We start from the raw sequence: 25,082 nt of genomic DNA, 5'->3' as shown, positions 1-25,082 counted from the left end.
ATAAGCATGAGATATTAAAAGAGCTCCACTATTTTAAAAAGGAGGAATGAATGGGAGTACTTGCACCCTTTCCTGTGCGGATATCTCTAACTGTGGTAGGAGTTCGGTGTGTGAAATGGCTGCATAGGTTATGAAGGATCAGTTCTATATAGCAAGAAAGAATGATAAATGCTTCTTTACAGAAAACCTGATGGCAAACTGCAGACTTCAGTTGTACTACACACAAATGCATGCATGCACATGTACATGTATATATAGAATGTAGGTATATATACATATAGAATATATATACACAAACCTTTCTCCTTTAGCTCAGTGCCTGAAAGTTCATTTGTAGGCATCCTGATTCTTGATATATTATTTGTAAACAGAGGGCCAGGGGACTGAAGTATTTCCTTGACTTCAATGGATGATGAGGCTTCAAGCTGTGAACTCAGATTGGGACCTCTAAGTATCCTGCTGCTACCTAACAGCTTGCTGAAAAATGACATAATTTGTGACATCAGCAATATGCTGCTTTAATAAAGGTTTGTAAAACAGTTTCCACCCTCATGTGTCAGGACAAAAACACCTATCCGCACAAAACCTGAGGCAGCCCCTTCCTGTATTCCTCACACACCTCGCATCCTTTGTATTTTTTAGATATATGTTGCTATAAAGTTCCAATATCCAAAGAGTGGTAGGAAATCATTCAGTAATGTCCATGTGAGAACCCTCATCCCGTCAGTGCCAGAGAAGATGTCACTTTTCAGGACAACAGCAGCTGCCAGCAGGAGGTTCAGCAATGCAGATTTTAATGCGGAGATTTAATTTAAAATACAATTCACAGTTTGTACATGGTTGAAAAATATTTATTACCACCTGGATGTTCAGGACACTGTTTTGGAGGAAATAAATTTCAATTTGGACAATGCCTTGTAATTTCAATTGGTGCTTTTAAAACATTTCACAGCTCTTCAAACAAGAGGCTTTGTACAATTCTAATACTAACAGCAGAGAACACACCAATCTAAAAATCACCAAAAATAATACCTGACAGCCTTGGATAACAGGACACTAGCCTGAAATTTGTTCAAATGCGAGACTTCTGATGATTTTTGCAGATGCTCCATTCTATACATTCTATAATACAATGAGAAAGGAATTATTTGCTTCTTGGAAATGTTATTGCATCTGGGGTAAATTTATTTTAAAGTAAGATGCAAACTAGGAAAAAAAAAAAGAAACAAAAAGTATAAAAGGGTACAAACATTATCAGAAACCAAATGGCAGTAGGAGGAGTGTGCCTTAACATGAAAGAGTTGGCACTCTGGATTCATTGCTGCTTTGCTGATAAACGAAATTAATTCAGTACCTGTTAGGAAACACATCATGCCCAGTCACAGCTTCAGCATCTGCTGGGATTTCCTGGGTTTACTGGGTTGGACACGCTCATGGGAGAGGGCCCTTCACATGTGGCTCCTTGTAAGTGTAAAGTACCTCAGGAGACAGACCACCTCCACAAGTGAAACTGTAGTGGGTGAGGTGGGGTACCTGCGTGTTCCAAGACCCTAACCTGGGTTTTCCAGCCCACCACAGTCTGAGGCAAAGGTGCCTTGACATGAGAAGAACATTGAAGAACTCAGGAAGACTCCACATGAAAATACAGAGACTTCATCTCTCTAAATAGCAGTGTTGTATGCCTTCCTCGAAGGAAGAAAAGAAGGAACGAAGGAAAGAAAGAAGGAAAGTATTTTTCAAAGGGGGAAACTGTCCATTGCTGTGCATGTTTAGGCAGGAGACTAAGGTGCAAGCACAGCTTGACTAAGTGTAGCTGCAGGACTATTCGTTCCTTGTTCATTTTCTAAGGTTCCACTTTCTCCCTTTTTTTTGGTTGCATTTCTGTGCATTTCCTAGCATAAAAAAAAAAAATTACTATAACATAAAATTTACTAGAAAGGGTTCACCTAGTCCACCCCCTTCATGAAGGTTTGACAGCAGATGTTAACCTAGCCTGCTCTAAAGAAACCTTGTCCCTTTCCTTTAGTGACTTATCTCCTTGTGCAACTAGTCTTCGATTTGATATATTTTTTGGTTCACAAATAGTGAAGATGTTCACACTTTCTTTGCTGCAAATTAAACTGATTTCTGGCTATCCTTCTGCCTGTGGATACCAAGAATAAGAGAGGATTCTGCTGCAGCATATGAGAGGACAGGCATGCATCTCTGTCTGCATCCCTCAGCCATTTCTCAGCCACTCTCCACCAGTATTTCCCCACCTCTTAGGCCATGTCTCTGTTAACATTTCCTCTCCAATCTGTGGTTCTCTGCCCATTTACTTCTTACTTGCAGTTGGCTCTTTGTTCAGGTCAGTAACTGGATGCACCAGAGGACCAGTAGCATAAAGGCTTGCACAGACAGCTCTGGAGAAAAATCACCTTGCACAAGCTTTTACTATGGGAAGAGATGGTGTATCAGATATTCCAGGGTTGAAGGTGAGGTGTGCACGGAGTGGGAGCTGCAAAGGAAGAATTCAGTGGGTTCTGCCAGCTCCTCCTCAAACGCCACTGGGGGATGCAAAGACAATCAATTGAACCCACAAGTCAGTCAATGGGCTTCAGCCCTGTCCTTACATCTGTGACAACAGTAACAAAATATGGCGTAGAAGCACAAAACAATTTCTGCTTTTGTCCATAACACTGAGTTATAACAAACTAACCTCAGACCTATGATGATCTCTGGCCCAGTTTTATGCATGTTGGCTGTGGCAGGAGGGAAAGCCATAGCTTCTATTTTCATACTCAGTTCTCACATGAAACAATGGGGGCGGGGGGAGAGAGAGGAGGAGTGGGTGGAAGATGCAGCTGCAAAAACAGTCAGTGAAACATAAAAATCCCTATTGTTGTATTTCTCAGTGCCCTTCCACTTCTGGGCACAGACAAGGCCTCCCCCTGCTCAGGTTCAATACGCAGGGGATCCTTGGGGCTCAGAGCTCCCTCCCTGCTTTCCCTAAGCCTCACCGTCAATTGTGCTTTTGTTCACAGAAAAAAAAAATAGCCCAGTGCATGCTAATTTATAGCCAGGCAAGCAATTAAAAAAAGTTTATTATCCTTCCCCCCCCATATGGAGTCTTACAGCAGCAGGGTTTTCTGGTAAATCTGACACGAGCTGATGTCAGTAAGGGGGGAGCAAGGCCAGGAGCTGAGCAGAGCGCTTTACATCTCCCCTCCACGTGAAATGGGACAGTCTTCCAATTTTCTCCATCTGCCTATACTTGGGGAACGTGTGTGCTTCAGGAAAACCTAGGCACAAAGACATACTCCTTTCCCTAGGCTTTGACAGCAAACTTGCACTGTACATATCGCCCTCATGTATCATATCATTTAACAAATGCTATGAATAAACACTAAAGAATTGCTAATATGGCTACAACGTAGAGACATATTTACATTTATACTGAACTGACTGTGTGACCTTTTCTGTAAACTGGACATATCCTCAAGAGTCAACAAAAACTTAGACACCTGTTCATCTGTATGGTGAAATCAGTTAATACAGTTCCCCCCTGGATTTTTTTAAGTCCTTGCAAAATCTTCGAACTGCACCAATAGAGATTTTGACATTAATACAGAACCGGCTGTTTCTTTCAGGAGGGACTGGTTTGTGTGTGGGGATGTTTTTTTGTTTGGTTGTTTTTTTCTCCCCCCGAGATTTGATTGTAAAGGAAGGAATAGGTATCTCTACCTACTCTATATTTTAAGCAGTCTCTGAGTACAGCATCATGGTGTGGAGCTGAAAGTGCCTGAACGCTTTCAAATGAGCAGGCAGGCTTTTGCTTGTACTCCAGCAGTCACCCCAGTGCTGAGGTGGGATGACGGCACTGCCGCTGGGCAGGCAGGCATGGGCAGTCTCTGCCAGGCGAGCTCCCTCTGAAGCATTTTGTGGACAGAGACCACAGCTCTTTCCTGTACTCTGAGCAAGTACCACACACCTGGGGGACCTGCTTTCAGTATTTTAAAACACAAACCCTTTACTGATGGCCCAAGCATTTGTGCTTGAAGAGAGTGGAAGTGATTTTGTTCTCCCACCTGTGCTCTCACACAGCAACACCAGCGATATAGCTGGACAGCCCTTGCACATCCTTTGCAACCTGTTTCCCTTCACTTGCAAGTATTTAATTCCACATTATCCAACCATGGGCTTCTTGGTGACAAAACCGGAGGCAGGGCTCTCAGTGATGGTCAGATTTGCAGTGACACATGCATCATTGACTGCATCTAGGCTGTGTTTTTATGTAGACCTGGACATGAATTGTTTCCAGTGGCATCCTATAGTGTACCAGACCTGCATAAACACTGCTATACATTAGGGACTACTCCAACAGTGAGCCAGGAACTGTTGCGTGTATTTGATATCACAACTTCAATAACATTAGCATAAAACCCAAAGCTGTGAGGAGTCACACTTTAAATTTCAGAGGCCCAAAAATGTAGCGTAGGCATTTAGAGCTTCTTATTCTCACCAGGATGATCAGCTCAAAATGATGCCAGGAGGCAGTGGGCACCTACCACAGCTCTAGGGATTGAATCTCTTGCATTTCTAAAGACATCAGTCTCAGCAACACCTCACAGTATTGGCTTTGCTATCACCAATTTGGGAGCTCCAGACTTTATTGGGGAAGGAATAGCCCCAAACGTAGTCAGGATACCTGATCTCTCCCTACTTGCTGTATGGGCATACGCAGGACATTTCTGTTCTGTATCCTATTCCCTCTACCCCTGGTTATGCAGAGGAAAGCACCCCGGTCCTGTTCCCAGTGAGGGACACCCACTGCTGGGCGGTGAAGGGAGGCCTGGGGTGCACTGAGGGGACAAGGAGACCCAGTGGGGGCTGTGAGGGGGAAGGAAGGGGTAAAGGATATGGAGGGCATTAATTTCTTTGCTGGCTTTTGCAGGCACCACTGGTGCTGGGCTGGTATCTGTGTGTACATCCCTGTAGGTGGCTTTGCCACAGGTGACAGTGGGTCCTGGCTGAAGGGGTGCTGGGGGGCATGGGGGTGGCCAGAATAAAGTGTTCTGCTAGTGGTGTAAGGGATGTGGTTAAGGCATCCCTTCCCTTTTCCCTTCTATTCCCTTTTTCCTTCCCTTCCATGTCCCGGGCTCCCGGTAGCAGCACAGGACTGCGTGGGGCTGTCCCGGTCCCCGTGGAGCCAGGGGCCACTCCTCCGTCTGTCCATCCATCCACTCACCCATCCATTCATTCGCCGGGGGCGCTGCGGGAATCCCCTCCCACCATGCCGGGCGCCTCTCGACCCGACGGGGAACCCCCCCTCTTCCATTAAGCGCAAATAACAGCACCCCAAAACGACCCGGAGTCCTGCCCGTCCCGCCGGGGCTCCTCTCTCTCTCGGCTTCCCCGGGGAGTGGGGCGCGCAGCTCTCAAGCCCCGTTGCAAAAATAGAAAAGAATATGCAGCCCTCACGGGTGTTTATTCCCTTCTCCCCCTCTTTTTAATCTTTGAAGTAGTAGTTCAAAATAGCCCCGTCTCGGGGCTTTGCCATGCTCTGAACCTGACGGAGGTGAAGGTGGGAGAAGACAGGCTTGAAGCGATGGGATGGACGAAATACAAAGTTGGGTTTGATTTTTTTGTTTTCGTTTTTGCCCACCCTACCCCCCTTCCAACTCCTTTCGAAATCAGAAATTACTGCCTGAGGAGCAGATACTCCGTTTTATTGGCTCGTAAAAAAAAAGTTTTCAAAGCCCAATTTCCACCAGATACATTTATTTTCCGTTGAAAGCAGAATTAAAACAATACGCGCGAGTAGGTACCATTAAACCTAAACCATCTTTTGCTGTTAATCACAGGAGAGAATGATTAGAAAAGCCAGGAAAGGAGCACTGCGTTTTAAACACACAAATTCAGATTTTAGGAAGAGTAAGCTCAGAGGAGGACTGAACCAGCCCAAGAAACAAGGAGAGACCTTTAATAAGAGTTAAAATTCAGTGTCAGGTTACTTTGCGATGTTGCAGGGAGCACGCCGTTCCTGGAAGGGATTTGTGGTTGTGAAATGCATCCTTTGCTAAAATACCGTTTGATGTTTTAGTCGAAGAGGAAACAAAAACAATCTTTGCCTTTTAAGCCCCGATTTCAAAACAAAACCAAAAGAAAGGAAAAAAAAAAAAAAGCAACAAAAAATCCCTCTATATTTCAAACTGCAGCTTTGAACGGCTTTCCTGGCGGTATTTGTTTCCAGTCTCACAGGCGGAGTGCCCCTGTGTTGCCGAGGTCTCCCTGCCCTCCCTTCCCCCGTTTCTGCTGCTTGGATGGCAGGTTCAGAAGCAAATGCCCTGCTAAATAATTGCTAGAATTTGAAAAAAAAAAAAAAAAAGAGGAAAAAAAAAAAAAAAGAGGAGAAAATGCGCACCAGCATTCAGGTGCTAACCTACTTATTTGAAAGTAATTTATTTTCCATTTTGCCCGTTTCCCCCCTTTAAAACAGAACGCTGAAAGAAAGAATAAGTGCTTTAACATTTCAATGTTGTGCTCTGGTAATTACTTTTTCACTTTTCCCCTAAGTTCCAATGTGAAAACCTCACAGGGGGGTCTTTGCTGTTGCAGGGCTACAGTTCCCAATCCCAAGCGCAAGATCTGCAATTACAAACCCATTCGGTGCCCTTCCCTATCATTAATATGCACAAAATCCTGCCGCTAATCTTATAATCTGTTTTGTTTCATCAATTGCTTGCCTAGCACCAGGCGAGAAAGAAAAAGAGAAAAAAGAAAAAAAGAAAGAAAGAGGAGAAGAATAAAGCCGGAAAACACGGAAAGCTTCCTAAAGTAAACGAAAAGCCAAATAAATCGGATTTTATTTCTTATAAAGCGAAAATCGTTAAGACTGTTAAATGGAAGCGGGATTTTCCGTTGGGGGGAGGAGTGTCAGGGAAATTTAAGGAGAAATCTGAATATATCCAACATTTTATTTGCATATTTGATTTCTCCGCGTACGAGTCACGAAATGAAGTTACTTAAGCAGTCAGCTGCGGAAAACACCTCAAGAGACATTATTATTATCATCATTGCTTGGTTTGAAGGCGGGAGCGGAGGCGGCGGGTGGGGTGCGGATGCGCCTCCGCCGCCCCCCGCGCTGCCTCCGCGGCCGCGCAGCTCCCGCGGGCTTGTCACACGTTGTCATTAAGACTTCAGTAAAACAATGAAGACATTATTTTTTGAAATCCTCTTCTGTCCCTGTTCCACCCCCCCCCCCCCCAGTGCGGTATTAAGGGAATAAAACAATCTACGCCACACGGGTCCTATTGAGATTAATGAAAAAATTATGCAAAAAAGAAGGAAAAAAACCCCTATATCTCATAAATCTCATTTTCCGTTCCCTTCGCCAGGCCTCGCCTCCGTCTTGCCTTGCACCTGATGATTTATTAACGTAATCTACGGGGATAACTACACATGTGCCCAGCTCCGGCTTGTCCCAGCTCATCTTCTAAGTAATTGTTTCTCATTAGTTCTGATAATGTTTTAATAGTGTTACCCATAATTTAGTCAGCCAAGAATTAATAACGGAGGGTGCCCTGAAATGCGAGGAGGGGGGGTGCGGAGGACTGGGGGGAGCTGCGAGGCGCAATATAAGCAGGTAGTCTTTAATTAATCAGATTAGCCCGGAGGTCCCTGCGCTGTAAGGGATCACCCAGCGCAGAGCCCTCGGAAGGGACCCGAGTGGAGATGGGGGGGGGAGGTCGGGCCGCGCTGCTCATCCCCAAACTCCGTGGAGGAGCCGCGGGGGAGCTCTGCCGCCCTCCCCCGCCCGCTCCCCCGGCCAGGCCCGGCACCGCTGCGAGGGTTGGGGGGACGCTCCCCGGGCCGAGCTCCGCCGTTCCCGGGGTGGGGGGCACCCCCCTGTCCCGCTGCCCGGGCCGAGCTCCCCCGTGTCCCCGCCGCTCCCGGGGTGGGGGGGCCGGGGCGAAGCGCACCCGCCACCCCCGCGCTGCCTTTCCCCGCTGCTTCCACGCGGGTTTGTCGGCAGTTTCCACTCACCCCCCCGCGCCGCATCCCTTCCTCTCCCCGCATCCCTTCGTCTCCCCTTAATTAAACCAAAAATAACCCAAAATGTTTAAAATCGCTGCTCGGAGTCGGAGGGAAAACATGCTAAGCGAGCAGATGGGAGGAATAAGCCACTGTGACTCCATACGTAAAATGGCCATGGAGGCGGTGAAAAATGAAACTAAAAAACAACTGTTTTCTAGTTACAAATTTAAATAAACAGAACAGCCTTCCCCGCGGTGTTTGTCTAAGTGCAGCAGCGTTGCTGCTGTGTAGGTCATGAAAAGGTTGGTGCATGGTTTAAAACTTCCCATTCTGTTAATTTCTTAAAGAACAGTCGTTCATAGTCTGAGCACAAAAGCTCATGATTTAATGAGGAACAGAAACAAAATCTCTGATTGTTGGTGTTTCAAACTTCATTGGAGTCCTCTGGCAACCACAAGTTGATCCTCTGCAGCTTCAATACCCTTTAGCCCTCCATATAAGAGTACATGCTGAATAGAGGACAATGCCTGGTTGTTATGTTTATTTACCCTTACTACAAGCTGGGTTAACCTCTTCAAAACAGCTTTACTAAGCCCGTTAACCACACGGCCCACATGACCTGTAGCCGTATCCCTAATGTGATGTAAATCTGACTCGAGACCATATGCACAAGTTCTGCTGCATTGTGTCCCCGAAAACTACAAGTTTATTGCCGTCCAACCCTTCCCGGGCTGGATGCTTCCAGGAGGAAACTCTCTGAATAGCGACTGCAAAAAAAAGAAGAGAGGAAAGTCAAGAGTCCCGCATTGTCAGAGCAATATTTTTAATGGCTGTTGCACACTTACGGAAAGCGAGGGGGATGCGAAGCCCACACAGGGTAATGATTTTCATCGCAATTATTTCAACTGATGTGTAATTGTTCAAGGCTTTGCCCTTTCTGTACCAGAGAGGGAAGAAGCGTAGATACAAATAGAAGTGATTGACCCAGTTTTCATCTGCTCTTTTAACAGAGCTCACATCTTACATTTCGCCTTTCTTCTTCAGTGAAGTCATAATCCTGCATTCATAGTAATTATCATGATGTCACACAGTCAGTGATGTAACTTCATTGCAGGCTATGAGTAGTACATGGGCCGTGCAGGAGGGAGCAGTGGTTTGAGTAGGGAATAGTTTTAGTAATTAGCAATTCTGGCAAGCAAATTATGACAGATCTGCAAAATGGAAATGAATTTCTGCTTAAGCTTGACATCTTTAATTTTTTTCCCCCCAAGTATTATAGTCATCTTTTAAAACAGCTACTGGGGCCCCATGGCGAGAGCTTCATTTACCAGCTCATTTTTTCTTGATGGCTGTGGCAAGCGTAACAATGTTCTGTGCCTGCTTCAGTAATGGCATGTCGATCATGCTCCCATGGAAGGTAAACGCTCCCTGGAAAAGAGAGAATATAAACTTACTGAGAAGACCTCTAGAAATTGTAGTTGGCATGTCTTCCACTTTAAAAACACACACGTTTGCCAAGAAACATCATCTCCCACAGGAATCCTGAATGAGTTTTAGGAGACAAACTAACCGAGACGGGGCAAATGCATTTAAAGAAACGTGGTGGGTGCTGAGTGCTCCAAAGAGGAGGCAAAAAGAGAGAGAAAAGAGGAGGCAAAACAGAGAAAGGAGAAGCCCAACATGCAACCTGCCTGTCTCAGCCTCTCTTGCTGGCAAACATTGGGGACCAAGAGCAGCGGAGCCATGTGTGCCAGACGGGGGGACTGGCGGACACTGTGCTGGGGAGGCAGCTCTGCTCCCCACGTCCAGCATCACCCTCCAGTGCTAGGGCTGGCATGAAACTGTCTGTGGGTGGAGGGCAAAGCCAGAAGGAAACAGCAATAGGCATTTGGAGGGAGTGGAGGGAAGTTTTCCTGACTTGGGGGTGTGTTGAGGCTGTGCTGCAGGACCTCTCCATCAGGTCTCTGGTGCTAAAGTTGGTCTGGTTCTGTACTTAGAGCCAGAGGCTGGGGTGAAAGCTGGAAAAAACAAGTGGCTGGCATGGTTACATTGCCCAAATCTGCTCTGGAGCCAAGGTAAAGCCCACCTGACCGCTGCATATAGGGAATTTCCCCAAGCAGATGCAGAAGTAGTCAGTGTGCCTCAGCAGGTACACTGGGAGCCAAGGCAGGTTTCAGAGGTTGGTACCATGGTGACAAGTTTAAAATAATTAACTATAAATCGCAGTTAAATCTTAAACAGAAGACACATGTTCTAAGTAGGACCAAACCTGACTTGTTTCTTTGAATGCTTTAATCCACACGTGTTCCTGAGATAGGATTTTGAAGATAAAACATGCCAAAGTTCAGTAAATCTTATTTGTAATTCTGACAGTACTTTGACACATTCTCAAAAAAAACCCCTGCATACAAAGACGCAATCCCTTCCCTGAAGAATTCAGAACTGAGGGCCTGGCCCCAGCGTTGCGTTGGGTGTCTCTGTGAAGTGCTGCACACCCTTTTAATGTCCTGCTGCAATCGATACGGGATCACAGGCTGGCCTTGGATTTGACAGTGAGCGAGGCTCACCAAGAACAGGGTACGGACGATAGTGGCACATGTGGCTGTGCATGCATAGCGAGAGAAATGCAGAGGACAACAAGCTGTTTATTGTTTTCTGGTTTTCATTTAAGGGTTGACAACCATTAAACAGACGACTCCAGTAAGTTAAGTGAAAATATAACCCATTTACAAAACTGTTTAGGAAATGTGTTGCTCCCCATCTAGCATGACTGAAACGGTATTAATTAAATACTAAATCACATTCTAGAACAACTAAGACAAAAATCCACTTTAAACAGTAACCTAATACAAATCAATATTGCTGTATTAAAATAATTAAAAACCTAATAGTTAAAACTTATTTTATTCTAAGTAGGATTTCCTACTATAGCTTGCAGCATTTTAGATGGCTTTGGGGAATAATGGGACTGACAGATGCTCAAGTATATATGCTTCACATTGAATTTCTTGTTTACAGAGCAACAAATCAACTCTATATTATCCCAGCAACAACAACAGCAACAACATTATTATAATTAATAATACTATGCCAATTTTTATCTTAAAAACTCAGCCATTTTCACTTATGCTTTTAAACCTTTACAGAAAATGCAACCTCAAACCATTCCATTTATTAACGGTTACGCAAATAAATTGGGAACTAAGTAAACATTTTATGACATAGGATTTCTTCAGAATAATGCAGGTTACACAGTGATCTAAAACTGCAAGATACATTTTTTTCACTGTAAGAAAAACATGCTTTAATTGTGCCTATTTTTCTATAAGTATTCAGCCAAATAATAGCTTTTTTTTTCTCTTTTAAGAGAAATTTGCATGTGGGATGACAGTGATGAGTAGAGGTATATTAAGATTTAGAATCATTCTTCCTAGTTTTGTGAAATGGCTGATTTAGGAGCACGGTTATATTAAGTACCTGCAGTAGTTTGCAGAAATAGATGGGTGTCTAGAAATGGCAATTCCGATCTCTGGTGGTCCGAATCATGATGGGGAGGGTCTTATCCCTTCCACTGACTGGACAAAGGATGCTCTGAAGTCAGGTACCTCTGCAGATACCTAAGCTGGAGCATGATCAGTCTGGGTCAGGATGTCTTCTTCAGAAAACAGGAGTTAATGTAAAAACATGCCTGTCCTCTCTTCATTAAAATAACATGTTTAGAAAGGAAACCAGGATAACCGTGTGTGTGCACACATGAACACTGAACCACTTGAGATCTGCAGTAGGTCCTCTTCTTGTCAGCGTGCAGCTGTAGTTTGGGTTGCTAGGAATTTGAACTCTTGATGGAAAAAAAAGCTTGCTGCTTTTTTTTTTTTTTTCCTAACAGCAAAGAGTAACATGAAGAAATTGGCTTCTCTGCCTGTTCACTCTGAGGCTTATTTTCTCCCTCCTAATTTGCAGGGTTGAGCTAAAATCCAGAAAAAGAAACTGATTTTAATGCCATTGAATATGCTCTATTCACTGCCTCTCTTTCCACCCACAGGTTTCAACAGATAGGAAATACCAGTAATTATAGCTTTGTCCCCATGTTCTCTTTTCCAATTCTGCTAGATGAAATTTGCCTTTAGCATTCTTTTGAGTTTTTTCTCACATTAATATAAAGAAAACAAGACTTTCTATAAACACCATTTGCTTTGATAGCATTAATCTGGAGATTAATTTAGTTATAGATCTAAATTTTCTTTTTGGCTAATTTTCTCAATAATCTCACACTTCCAGCCTGTACTTAGTCTTCCAGTAGGTCAATGGTAGGCCCAAAGGTCTGTTCTTTAGGAAGCTTGCAGTGTCAATGGGAGCAATGGTGGGTGTGTGGCACCAGGTTGGGGTTTGCACCCATTGCGTTTGGTGGCTGTGGTTCTCACCATGTAACCACATAAATAATTCAGCGAGAACCTTTTCAGAAACCTGCAGAAGGACCCTGCCATCAGACAAGACAAACATGTCAGACATGCCCTGGGAAGAGACAGGCCCTCCAGGTAAAGGCTGACAGAGATGCTGGGAGAAGCAGCAGCCGGTGGGAGCGGGTGAAGTCACTTGGTCTGTTCAGCCTGGAGGAGACTGAGGGGAGACCTCATGGCAACTACAGCTTCTTCACCAGGGGAGGAGGAGGGGCAGGCGCTGATCTCTGTGGTGACCAGTGATCAGACTCAAGGGAATGGCAGGAAGATGTGCCAGGGGAGATTTAGGTTGGACATGAGGAAAAGGTTCTTCCCCCAGAGGGTGGTGCAGCACTGGAACAGGCTCCCCAGGGAGGTGTCACAGCCCCAAGCCTGACAGTGTTCAAGAAGAGACTGGACAAGCCCTCAGACACATGGTGTGAACTGTGGGGTTGTCCTGTGCAGGGACAGGAGTTGGACTCGATGATCCTTGTGGGTCCCTTCCAACTCAGGACATTCTATGATTCTACTCTAGCCTTCGGGTGATGATGCATGGGTGTAAGTAACTTGGGTGGGATGAGAAGTCAGGGAATGAAGGACAACCGTGGTACTTACTAGGTAGAAGGCTGGAAGTGCAGCCCTTCTGAGGAATGGGGGGCTCTGCAGGCCAAAGACATTGCTCTCATTTTATGTGAGGCAGCACACAGAACCATAGAACAGTTTGGGTTGGAAGGGACCTTCAAAGGTCATCTAGTCCAACGCCCCTGCAATGAGCTGGGACATCTTCAATACACATTCTGCTATTCTTATGCAGTGTCATCCTTCATGCAGCAACATTGTGAACGTGCTAAGGGTGAAGCCCTGTGAAAAACAGGACGACTTGGGCTCTCAGCAGCCTGTAGGTATGTGAGCTGTAAGGGCACTTGGGCTGGCCTGCTGTGAAGGCAACACAACATGGCAGAGGGCGTTGTGTTTGCACAACCTTTGGTTTCCCTTGGCCTGATTGCTGTATGCCTGTGTTGGGGTTGACTATTGGGAGAAATCAAGGAAGAAAGCTAACAGGCAGTGCTTCCCGTGTGGGTCATCATGTAGACTAGCTAAGAGCTCTTCCCAGTTGACTGACAAGTGAGGAAAGACTCAAAGGTGTTTTCTTTCTGGATAGCTCAGTGAGAGCACCAAGAAGGCTGCAGACCCATCCAGGTCCCCTTCTCTGCACCTGGTTATTGCAGCTGCCCCCAAAGCCTCCCAAGTCATCATTTCCCCATCTCTTGTATTAAACCACTTTCTTCGGGCTGAATGATGCAGGACCAATACTGTGCAATTTGCTCTATCCTGCAGGAACCATGTAGCATTTGAAGGCAATAAATGACACTTAATGCTCTGTTAAAACACTAGTAACATTTAAAAAAATGTAACAGCTGTTTATGCAAGATGTGGGCCAAGCTGAGTAAGGTCTTAACAGCTCTACTTTGAATTTCAATATGTCCTAAAGTCCTTTGAGAATGGAACAGAGAAGGCTTTTTGCAAACACAGAAAACAGCTGGAAGGGACTTAAAAATTATAGAAAGCTGTTGTTTGTTGTTTGTTTGTTTGTTTGTTGTTTTTATTTTTTTTTTTTTTCCCAGAAGGGACGAGCAAAAAAATACAGTATTGGAAAAATGAGAATTGAGCATGGTCAGCCCCAAGTGATACAAAGATCCAGCCTACAGATAAGAGAAGTGAGAGGGCAGAGTTGACAGAGAACAGTCATTTTCACAGATCAGGAGCTGAAGATTCAGGCTTATGAAAAAGGGGGAACAAATCAAGGTGGACAATAGGAATACCTAATGCAATAAATTTCCAGGTGGCTGTGGAGAGACTGAAGAGATGCAGAACCAAACTTTGTAACATTTCAGTTTGGCAGAGCTTATGCTTGTACCTTATGAAACTCCTTTTGGATAATGCAGGCACTACCAAAACCACCTCAGATCTAGCCAAGTTCAAGATGTAGTTAAGGGCTCTTCTTTGACAGCTTAGAAGACAACTCTGGTCATGTGTAGCCATGGATCCTGGACATGGCTTGTGTCATATCTATATGTCACCCTTAAAAATTTCCTTTACCTATAAGAAATGACATGCATCAAGTCACAGAAAGAGTCTCAGTGTTGGTGTGTTATTTGCTATGGCCAAAAGGTGAACACACCAATGCAGTGCTTCTTGGAACATGAAGACCTCCTCTTTTTGTGTGTGTCTATGTGTGGCAGCATCCAGGAACATTTGCTCTGTGAAACTTTTGGGGGTAGTTAAGAGCTTGGTAAATCTATACGAGCATTTCATAAACAGAGTATAGTTTTTTTATCGTAAGAGGTATTTTACCTTTCTAGAAGTTAAATGGATGGGATTCAGAGTCCATGATTTCTGTATTGTCTGGGGATCAATACGTTCTGGTGGAACCAGGAAAGGGGAAGAAATGACACAGCCAATTCTCTTGTTAGTTTTTGTCCTGGATGGTAGAATTGTGTTGACTTCGACAGGGGATGGACAGGATTGCAAGTGAGGTACCCTTCATGTTTTTTCCAGAAGATCAGTGAAAGTAAAGTTCCATACTTCATCATCTGTCCTGAAACCTTTTTATGTAATATACAATGTTATGTGGGGTTTTACTCCCATCGTCTTTTGTTTTCTTACGTACCACCAGGTTAACAAGAGAAGCTGGCTAAAACCATTATGATACAGAACATTTAAGGCACCTCATAGTTATGTGACACAATTCTCTCTGAGCTGTGGATTAATGTACATGACTTAATTAAAGTAAAATAATAATTGTTTCGGGACACGTGGGACAGTGATCAGACAAGATAGTACCCTTCGGCTGACAGGATGGAAGCACTACATGTATTCATGCACCTGGGAATGCTTGAGGCTTTTTCCTCAGCATTTGAGCCATCTGTGGTTATCTGTGCCTCTATCCACGTCCATCCCGATGACTGCAATGAGCTCGGTTACTGCAGACCCTCAGTTTTTAAGCCACTGGAATTTATTAATCACCTGTATTGGTATTGAATGTGAGGATTTGCTTTTCTAAGGCATAGCAAGTATGTACATTTCAAACTACCAAATAAGTCCTGTAAGTTCCAAAAAGTCTACTGGCTTCCTGACCTACTGAAGATGGGATTTCAAATGTGAGCACTGCTTGTGAGAGCTCTGCGCTCTGTTTTGGGAGCCACTGCTGTTATTAAATACACTGATCATCAGCGAGCCTTCGCTAATAAGCCTTTGATTTGATGCCCTACCAGATCTCATCATACACGTAGTCAACAACTTTAAGTTCCACGTTAGAGCGGCGAGGCCTTTCTTAAATAAGTTATAAAGACTAAATTACGCCAGTGGCTTGTCTATAGTAGAAAAAAAATCATTTGTTTTGCACCACATGAAAGCATATAGCAAATAGTGCTATATTAATTTGTTGCGTGTGTCAATGTGTGGGCTGCCCTGGGCCACTATGTAGAGACAGTCAACTTTTTCAAAAGCAGTTTACTTTGAGGATCTAGTCAGGCGATTTAGATGGCAGAGTTGGAGGTGCTAAGGGATCCTGGCTTTGGCATGGAGAGGACTCTGGGTACCCATGCCATCGGAAGAAAAGAAAAAGCAAGTCAAGGTCACATTCCATCAAATTGCAATACCGACAAGAAAGCACCCGCTGCTGAATACTGAATTAAGTATAGGTCTAAGATAGGGGTTTTCTAATGCTTATGGAACTGCCAAAAAATCTCTGCCACTAGTAGATGGAAACTCATAAGCGAGGGGAGATGCTTTGATGGCATTCTGCCGTCATGAGGCTAGAAATATTGTCTAATTTTTCTTCACTTACTTTTCTAAATGGTTTTGCTAGCAATACTTTCCTTTGCAGACCAAACCCCTGCAACGAGTGTGTGGCAGTCAAGTTACCTCCTTGCTCTAGTTGTCTGTGTTCTGAGAAAACGTGAAGCTAGGACCCAGGGAAACTGGGCGTAGGGGGACCAGTGAGCCAGCCACCCTTCTCTCCTCCTCCCCTTTCATCATTAGGAGATGTTGTGAATCAAACAGAGCTTCCACGCAGCTCTGGTAACTTGGGCCAGAGGCTGTGTGTGAATACAGCCATTGTCCAAATAAGTAATTATGAAAGTCTCCTTCTAACCCCCGTGACCTGCACCAGCACTCACAGGCAGATGCCAGGGTAAATGGAAATGAGCAGAAGGGCCAGTGCCAGCTGGCCAGTGCAAACCTTGTGTACCTCCCAGAGGGTAAATGGAGAACAGGTATAGACAAACATCCTCAAGTCCACAGATGCAAGAAACATCTTGGTTATCTAAGAAACATCAATTCTTTCCATGGTAATTCAGTGGCTTGCCCACTTCTAAATCCCGAAGGTCTAGTTATGACTTTCTGGAGACCACAAAAATACATGAAATAAACTCACTAAAATCTGCTTGGGTCTGAGAACATTATCTCTAATCCTGCACAATATCAACTGTTAGAAGGAAACAAGAGTGTTGTGCTCTGGAAGAAGGGCAGCTTTGCTCTTCTGAGGAGGGAAGGAAGCAGGTGGATGGCAAAGGGTCCCCCTAAAAAGCACGGCATTCAGGAAGATAATTGCCTTGGGATTAAATGAAAACACACACTGTTTAAGTGACCCCCTGCAGAGGAAATTTGGAAATCTTTGCTTTGGGGCTTAAAAAGAAGGCTGGGATTTGCTTACAGGTAATGAACAAAAGAGAAGAGAGTCCTGGTCGCAGCAAATGGTGTTGGGTCTGTGCCTGAGGGAGGAGTGATTATCCTGACTACAAAGGAATGACTTTCCCTTGAAACAGAAGGTTGAAACCATATTTTGGGGGAAGTCAAGAGTAAGAAATAAGCTAACAGCTGTGATGGTGCTGATTGCAGGTTTAATTAATTTTTTTCTTCTACAAGTCGTAGCCAAAGAGCCATCATAAAGAGCTGGGTCATTATTTCACCTTTTAGTGATGAACTTCCAAAGGTTAGTGAGCTGCTAGGAGGTGTTCAATGATATCTGGGTCAACTGAGCACATTCTTCAGGCTATAGCAAGATCACGTCTAGCATTCCTTTCTGATCAGACCTGTCCTGCCTCCAAATCATGCTAACACACAACTATGGCCTTCCTTTAGCATCTTTGAAGTAAGTAGGAAATGCCCAAATAATTCATATAGTCACGTATGACAAACTGAAGTCTCCACGCACAGCAAGCTATACAAACAGTTTTGCAGATAACGTATTTCTATACCCTCTCCTTTGAACCCTTTGGCATTCGCACCTTCTTTTGTAGCAACATTATGAGAGGATAGGCACATATACACGAAATCTTTGGGGAAAGCAAATGATCCCTGAAAAGGTTTGTCAGAGTGACTTTTTGGCAATAGGAGATGCTCAGTGGGTCTCTGTGATCTGCTGAAGGAAGGGATGGATGAGGAGGGAATTCTGCAAAAGTATCGGCACCAACAAGTTTCTGTAGCGATATTGTTGATACGAAGAAAATTTCAAATGCCACTACCTTTTTTTAAATTTTTTCTTTTCAGCAGTGTAAACTTCCACCAGAGCAGCTAGTTCACAGGATAAGCCAGTTTGTAATGCCAGAAGCAGGCCTGTTTGTATGAGACAGGCTTCTACCTCCAGGAGTGGATGGAAGGACACAAAAGGTCAAGAAAGAAAGATCAACAACATGAAGCAGAGATTAATTTTTTACCTCAAATAACTCCCTAGCAACAGTACAAGAACTCTGACAGAAAAAGCCCTTTCTAAAAGCTTAACAGGTAGGGAGGACTTTGTTATCCCTTGAGTCCACAGTGAGGCTGGAAATACGAAGAACAGGGACCTACAAGGTCCTTTACTTCTCCTCCACTCATTATTTTTGTTCCCAGCCTATGGATAAGGGTCTTGCCTTGCTGTATGAGCCAGAAAAACTGTTTTTCCCACTTACAGCCCCACCAAGTTGCCTGAACCACTGGGGACAGCCATTTAGGTTGGGATGGGCCAGGGGATCCTGCTTGGTCCAGATCCAGAAACTCTAAGCCACCAAAGTCTCTACCTCTCACTGGGCAAACACCCTGTTTATGAAAGGCAGACACAAGGTGGTGTCTTTTTTGTTTTGTTTTTATTGTTGCTGTCATTAGGTCTTCTTTTGTTTCTGTCTCAGTGTGGCTGTTGCCTTCCTATGTGTTCCTCTAGAGTAGGAAAGAATCAAATTAAACAAAGAGAAGAGGCTCCTAGAAATCAGGAATATCAGGAATATTCTCCACTGATTTCCATCCTCCATCTTATAATGCATTGGGAACAGAAGAATCCTAGAGAGTGCACTTGCTGCTGCCAAGCAAATCTTTATTTTATAGCACAAAAGCAGCTTCCTGGACAAACATCCTATCCAACCAGGCATTTTTTCCCCCAGTGAGCATCATGGTTATTATATGGAAAAATGAAAAGTAACTAATATTAAGACTTCAGTATCCTCGGATGCCCTTAATTAAGTCATTTAGAATTAACTTGAGGTTTATAGTCACGAAAGCAATTTGTTAAATATAGATTAGAAAATTTAATCTGTAAATAAATGACTTTAGGACACACAAAAGGCATTTGATACTGAAAGGGAAGGTAGCTATAAAATACAACGCAGGCAAGAAAAGCAATAACAGTGAAGCTTGTTCTGCCAGCAAGAACGGAATCACCGTTATTTTTGTAGTCTATAGTTTTTCTAATTTCAGACTCATTTTCTGAATAGGATTGAACATCCATTTTTTACTGCCATTCTCTGTTTCAGCTGATGGAGGTTTTGCAGAGAGCTTCTCCAGCTCTCTGAAAAAGCTGGCTAGCACAGAGAGGAGTGAAGAGGCAGCAAGACTGCTGCTACCTAAATTAACTGAAACAATATTTTGGCTGTATAGGCTTCTGAATTCCCTCAGTAAGCCTTAAAAAGAGCCATCTGGTCAGGACACTATATCTCTGGTTAGATCCTGCTTTAGAAATTGAAACGAGGCCCAGGAGCACCTGTTAATGCTTTTTTAAAAAGGGATTTGGAAGGTGGGTAGTTGCTCGGGTGGGTTGCTTGGTGCAGAGCAGGTTTTGGCGCGACGGCGGGCAGGTGTCTGCAGCCACGGGTGTCCCCCCGCTCCGCCCCCACAAAAAGCATCCCGTGCATTGGGAGCATGGTGGTGTGGCACAGCCCTTCCAAAAGCAAAGGCACTCGCCCTGTCTCGCCGAGACACCGCAGGCACCTCCTTGAACAGGCAAGGACAGAGGGGTCGTGCCTGGCTGAGGAGGAACCCAGAGGGGTGACATACCCTGCCCTCTGCAGGGTTCATGTCCCCCAGGACACGAGCCACCTCCTTCTGGAGCTACTTCAAGGTGGAAAGGTGATGGACATTTCCCACAGGGAAATGTCAAACCTCCATTCAAGTCCCTCTTCCCCTATGTTTTGGGCACAGGGATTTAATGAGTGGAGGAAAACAGATTAAGAGCCACTGATTGCCTGCCGGGGAGTGTGTGTGTGTAAGTATGGAGCTGGCAAGAAAATGCTTTGTATGAGTTTCTGCCCTGCTTAGGAGCTTTTGCAGCCCCGCATAGTAAAATCTGTCTCCTTCTCTCCCCACCTGGCATAACTCCCTCAGGACTGATTGCGCCAGTCTAGGAACCAGTATAGCACAAGCAATTAGCTAATACAGCCCCTTCTGCGCTAGTGTAAAGGTTTGAAATTTGCCCCCAGATGGATCATTCTAAGAGAAAAGCCTTCAACTGTGACACAAAACATATTTCTACAGTCTTTTTCAAATAATAAGATTGTACAGAGAAACTTGAAGTACTAACATGAGCTCTCTTGATCTCTACTTATACATCAATTTACACATTAAAATTTCACATGGCCACTTTTTTAAAAAAATGAACCACGTAACAGTGGCCCACACTTAAATCCCATCAGCGCCCTCCATCTTTGCATAGAGACACACCTGAGCCTATACTTCTTAAGGCCAAAGATCATAAAAGGTGGCAATTTATGACAAATCCCGGAGTCCCGCACTCTGCTGCATGAGGAATATACATTGCCTGATTAACATAAATGACAGCAAATGCCCTGCGTCCTCAGAGTGAGGGCTGACAGTGCTGCAACCCAGTGTATGCACGGGTACACTGTGCTATCAGCATCACCCCAGGATGGGATCTGGCTTCGCTGGTGGCACCTCGAAGCTCTGCTTGCAGTCTGACCTGGGTGAGTGGAGCAGGGAGCCAGGCTGCTCCCTCACCCTCAGCTCTGTGTAAAACCCTGAGATATAATGCCCTATAAAGTGCGATGTAATCCCTGCGGGTTGATGAGTCCCACAACTGCCTTGCGACAGAGGGATGCTCCAGCGCATCCTTCTCAGGACGCAGGCTGGGGGGAGCCTGCCGCCCCCAGGGCACAGTCCTGCTCCTTCAGCACCCGTGGGACTGATGGGGCCAGGATGGATCCCTCGTGGCTGGGGCTGTGTATGGGAGCCTTCCCTGGCACAGCTGGGAGAGGGAGGGCAGCGGGGAGAGACCTCCCTGTGTGGCGGCAGGAGCTGGATCTGGCCCAAGCACGGAGGGCGCATCGTCTCTAAGATACAGTGGCGTGGGGTAGCTTTTCCTAAACAAAGAGCATTATAAGGGAGCCACTGCTGGAAATTTCCATTCCTTTGTTGAGCAGATACTGTGTAAATAAATGCATTCCTAAGATTTTTAATAATTCTGGAAAGGTCCGTAAAAGAAGCCGTACAGTTTGTAAAATTGCTGGAGTTCATATGTATTATTCCTCAGCTGCCGGGTACGTGATATACAATGGCACAGAATATAATGCAAGAAACCTATGCTACAGATCTTCTAACAAGCACTCTGTGCATTCGTATGTGGCATGTACAGGTATTTCTTCTGTTTTGCCTCGTGGGATCTAAAATATCCAACCCTTATTACAGCTTGGTTTTGTGAATTACTTACCTTAACTCTAAATTATCCTTACCTGACAGGTGACTTTGGTGACTGCATGTAGCTCCCTATTCCCTGGTTTAATGTGCAGATGCTTTGAAAGCATTTATAAATTAGTGCATGAGATAATTGCATAAGCAACCTCTTTTCTGTTTTTCTTTCTGTCTGATTTTTATTTAATAAACAGAAGATTCAGGAAGATCCTGTTAGATAATGATATTGTGCCTGATGTATTTGCAAGTCAAATGGCTCAAACCCACGTTTTCAATGTCTTAATTTCTTGTAATATGTAAACACTAACTACATATAGAAAAGATTATATTTCTGTATCCAGTGTATAGGTAATGTAAACACAGGAGTTACTAGCAAAAACTATTATACCTTCATTAATGGAAGTCAGATCTTTTTCTTGAAATAGGCTACCAGCTTCTCCCACTAACTCTCTCCTTCGGACTCAATCTGGATTTATAAGATCATTTCCCTGTATAATACAGTACAAATTCTTCAGAAATTTAGAACAGAAACTGTCTTTTAGACTACCAGAACAGTGTTTATTACCCTTCTTTTTAATTTTGAACATGCTCTGACTTTTATCTTGTACGTAGATTTGTCTAACAGCCACCCCTGCTTTCTTCAGGATGAATTCTTGATTTTTGGAAATCACATCCTCTAGTAATGCGATTCTACTGGAAAAATATTGAAATGATGCAGAAAGAATACTTTACTTTTTAAGCACTTTTCAGTTTTAGATTTCAAAGTTCTAGACAAGATAGAGCACTTGACAAATAGTTGTATAAAATACAAAATGTACTTTTTCAACATTTATCTTCTAAGTGTTCAAAACACAACGCTACCATTTATTTCCTAGATTGGCTATTTTTCAGTCAGATAAGATATGTAAAAAAAAAACCAACCCCACAACCAAAACAACCTAGAAGCCCAACCAAAACAACCCCTCAAGCAGGACTATCTCCGGAAGGCAAGCCCAAATACTTTTGGCTAGCTGGTTAGCTGTCTGTTTTCCTTCTGTTTGGACACTGCCACAGCATCTCCACAGTGCTCATCTGAGATCCTAATTTTTCCTGATCTCTGTACTCACATTTGGGGGCTACTATGCCAAAGCATTTCAGCCTCCAGGATAAAGTAGTCTGGTTCAGCTTTTTCTCAAAGAAAGATTATTAGCAATTGTAGCTTTCAGACTGGAATAGATGATAAAAGCTTATTACTGTATTTTAATATAAAATATCGTGGACTAAAGGCACCAGACTTTAAGCCCAGTTAACAGCAAACTCAGATCCCAGAGACTGCAGACCAGGAACTTACCTACCACACAAACAGCCACACAAATCTCTCACATTTATTTTTTCCAGGCTTTCAACTTTGATTAATAACATGGCAAAACCAAGCAAGTCTCAACCATATTAACCACAGCTATATTTTTAGTCTTACTGACATGAACACTTTAATATAATAAAAGGAGAAGGAAAACAGAAGAGGTGTTTCATTAGGACACGAGGATTACTAAAACCGCTGTGTGGAGTATTTGTCAGGAGGTGGTAGGGGAAGAGTTATTACATTTTAGCATGTCGCTAGGACGCGGAGCAAGAGGCTCCCTCAGTGAGACGTGTTTGCTTTGGAAAAAAAATTCAGTAATGAGACTGTCCAAGCTCTTCTTACTGACACATTTATAATACCAGATTGCAAACTCAAATTAAGAAGTTTGCAACACTACACGGAAAACTATTTTTCCGATTTTCCTATGAATCCCAGCAATACGGCAGTGATACAAGATGCATAAGCTCACATATTAACATGCCAGTCCTTTTTTATTCATAGATGGCTGCATGCAAAAATATAAGACGAATGCAACCTGGTTGGTTAAATAAAAAGCTCAAATCACAAACCTTCAGCAAATCTGTTATTGCAGCTGATTACAGAAGCTTATAACCTATTTTAAAAGCATTTGTTTAAAAAGAATAATATCTCTGAAACCTAAACAAAACCCCCTTGAATGGCTGATATAAGCTAGAAACCAGCATTATATCAGTAAAATAACAGCTTCAAAACCAATCCAAAGACTAACGCTTGCCTAAAACAGAATTCTTCAATATTAAACATTTGGCTTCATGATTGTGTGATACTGGGACTAGAGTTAAATTTAGTCTGCTCTCCCCATCTATTGTTCATATGACAGGGATATTCTGTAGATGAGTTTCTGACACTAAATTCAGCTGAATGAACAGTATTATACACATCAAAAACATAAACAATATTTGGTTTGCAGTCCGACTTTTTCCTTTTGGCATCTACCTGCCTACAGATTTGCAGCAGCAGTATGTTTATAACGATGCCTTCTGTAAGAGAGCCAAGCTTTGCAAATTGGAATAATGGGCAAAACCAGTGATATGTTTTCTGTTTCTAAATTGTTTGCATGAAGACAGGGAACAGAAGCAAGGGAACAGAACAAAGGGATACAGGCATATAGCATCCTCATAGTGACCCTCAAATAATTGCTCAGGACAGCACCCAAATATCTTAGTAATGGGTGCAATTGAAACACCCAGGTACCCCAGAGGAGATGCGATAGCCCAGCAAAGAGAAGGGCAGAGCAATAGCAAATACCTTGTCATACTTTTACCCTGAGACAAAAGCAGCATTTCTGCTTTCACCTTTCCAGCATTTCTAGTGCACAACACCTGCAGTATCAGAAATACAGGGGAACGGAGAAGGGACACACTCTGATCTATTTCTACCTGCCAGAAAATGAAGAAATGTACAGAAAAAACCTTTATAGGACACTGGAGAAAGTGAGACCCTATGCACAGTCTTTCATATGAACTTCACTACTGCAGAGATTTGTCTCCCACTCGAATGCCACAGAAGCACACACGAACCATTCCCGGCTCATCTGCACTCCCTGTTCTGACATTGGGATTTTGCTTTTTAACTAGCCCAGGCTTGGCTGCAACTAAGATAAACATATTTAGCTGCAACTTTTTTTTTTTTTTCCTTTCAAAAAGAGGCAAACTGGATTATAGCAAATAACCTTTAAGATAATTAACTGACAATGCCGCAACTAGCATAAAATCTTCCTTCAGGCGACCCCTAATTTAAGTATTACTGGCACAAAGTGGAGACAGATTGTGCATCACCACCGCAATATTTACATAGCAGAAACCCACAGAGCAGGAAACGTGAGACTCAATGATGCACTAAATTAGGAACAATCATATTCTAGTGTTAATTTGCTTTCTCCTCTATCCAAATTTCAGTTCCAGCAATTGGTACAAATGCACATAAAACATTCCCATTTCTAATGATTAAGAGCCACAATCTGCAAGCAGTCCTGCTTGAAAGTAAATTCACTCACTACCAGTGAGCGAATTTTGTGGGATCAAACCCCACAAAAATGAAACAGGTTTACCACCACAGAGATATTTTAGAAAACCAAGACTTCCTAATCTGTTTATTTCTTTCCATAAGTGATATCTGCACAAGCAGTCGGGAGTCGCCTATCAGGCTACCTGCCTTTTGATTGCAAATATTTTCCTATGACAGTAGCATCGTGATTCTGTGGTATAATGGAGAAGCAGTTTTAATTCACCTATCTTGTAGATATATGTAGGTACTCAAAAGGCTGTGTACTCCAAGAATTAATGTTAAAACAG

The 25,082-nt window shown here is 43.6% G+C and overlaps 1 protein-coding gene and 1 long non-coding RNA gene across 3 annotated transcripts in view; one reads left to right on the top strand and one right to left on the bottom strand.

The window, feature by feature from the left end:
• LOC139827630 (uncharacterized) overlaps positions 1–25,082 on the top strand; it is a 44,481-nt gene that overhangs the window by 18,843 nt on the left and 556 nt on the right. The gene's annotated exons all lie outside the window — the stretch shown is intronic.
• Positions 8,823–25,082, bottom strand: part of CLYBL (citramalyl-CoA lyase) — a 179,669-nt gene continuing 163,409 nt past the window's right edge. For both annotated transcript variants that reach the window (XM_065847709.2, XM_071807024.1), the window contains exon 8: positions 8,823–9,444. In XM_065847709.2, the coding sequence (XP_065703781.2) occupies positions 9,349–9,444 (96 nt within the window). In that variant the 3' untranslated portion in view covers positions 8,823–9,348. The remainder of the gene's footprint in view (positions 9,445–25,082) is intronic.

The sequence above is a fragment of the Patagioenas fasciata genome, chromosome 1, assembly GCF_037038585.1.
Source record: "Patagioenas fasciata isolate bPatFas1 chromosome 1, bPatFas1.hap1, whole genome shotgun sequence".
In the NCBI taxonomy this organism is placed as follows: Eukaryota; Metazoa; Chordata; class Aves; order Columbiformes; family Columbidae; genus Patagioenas; species Patagioenas fasciata.
This window is presented reverse-complemented; position numbering and strand designations above follow the sequence as displayed.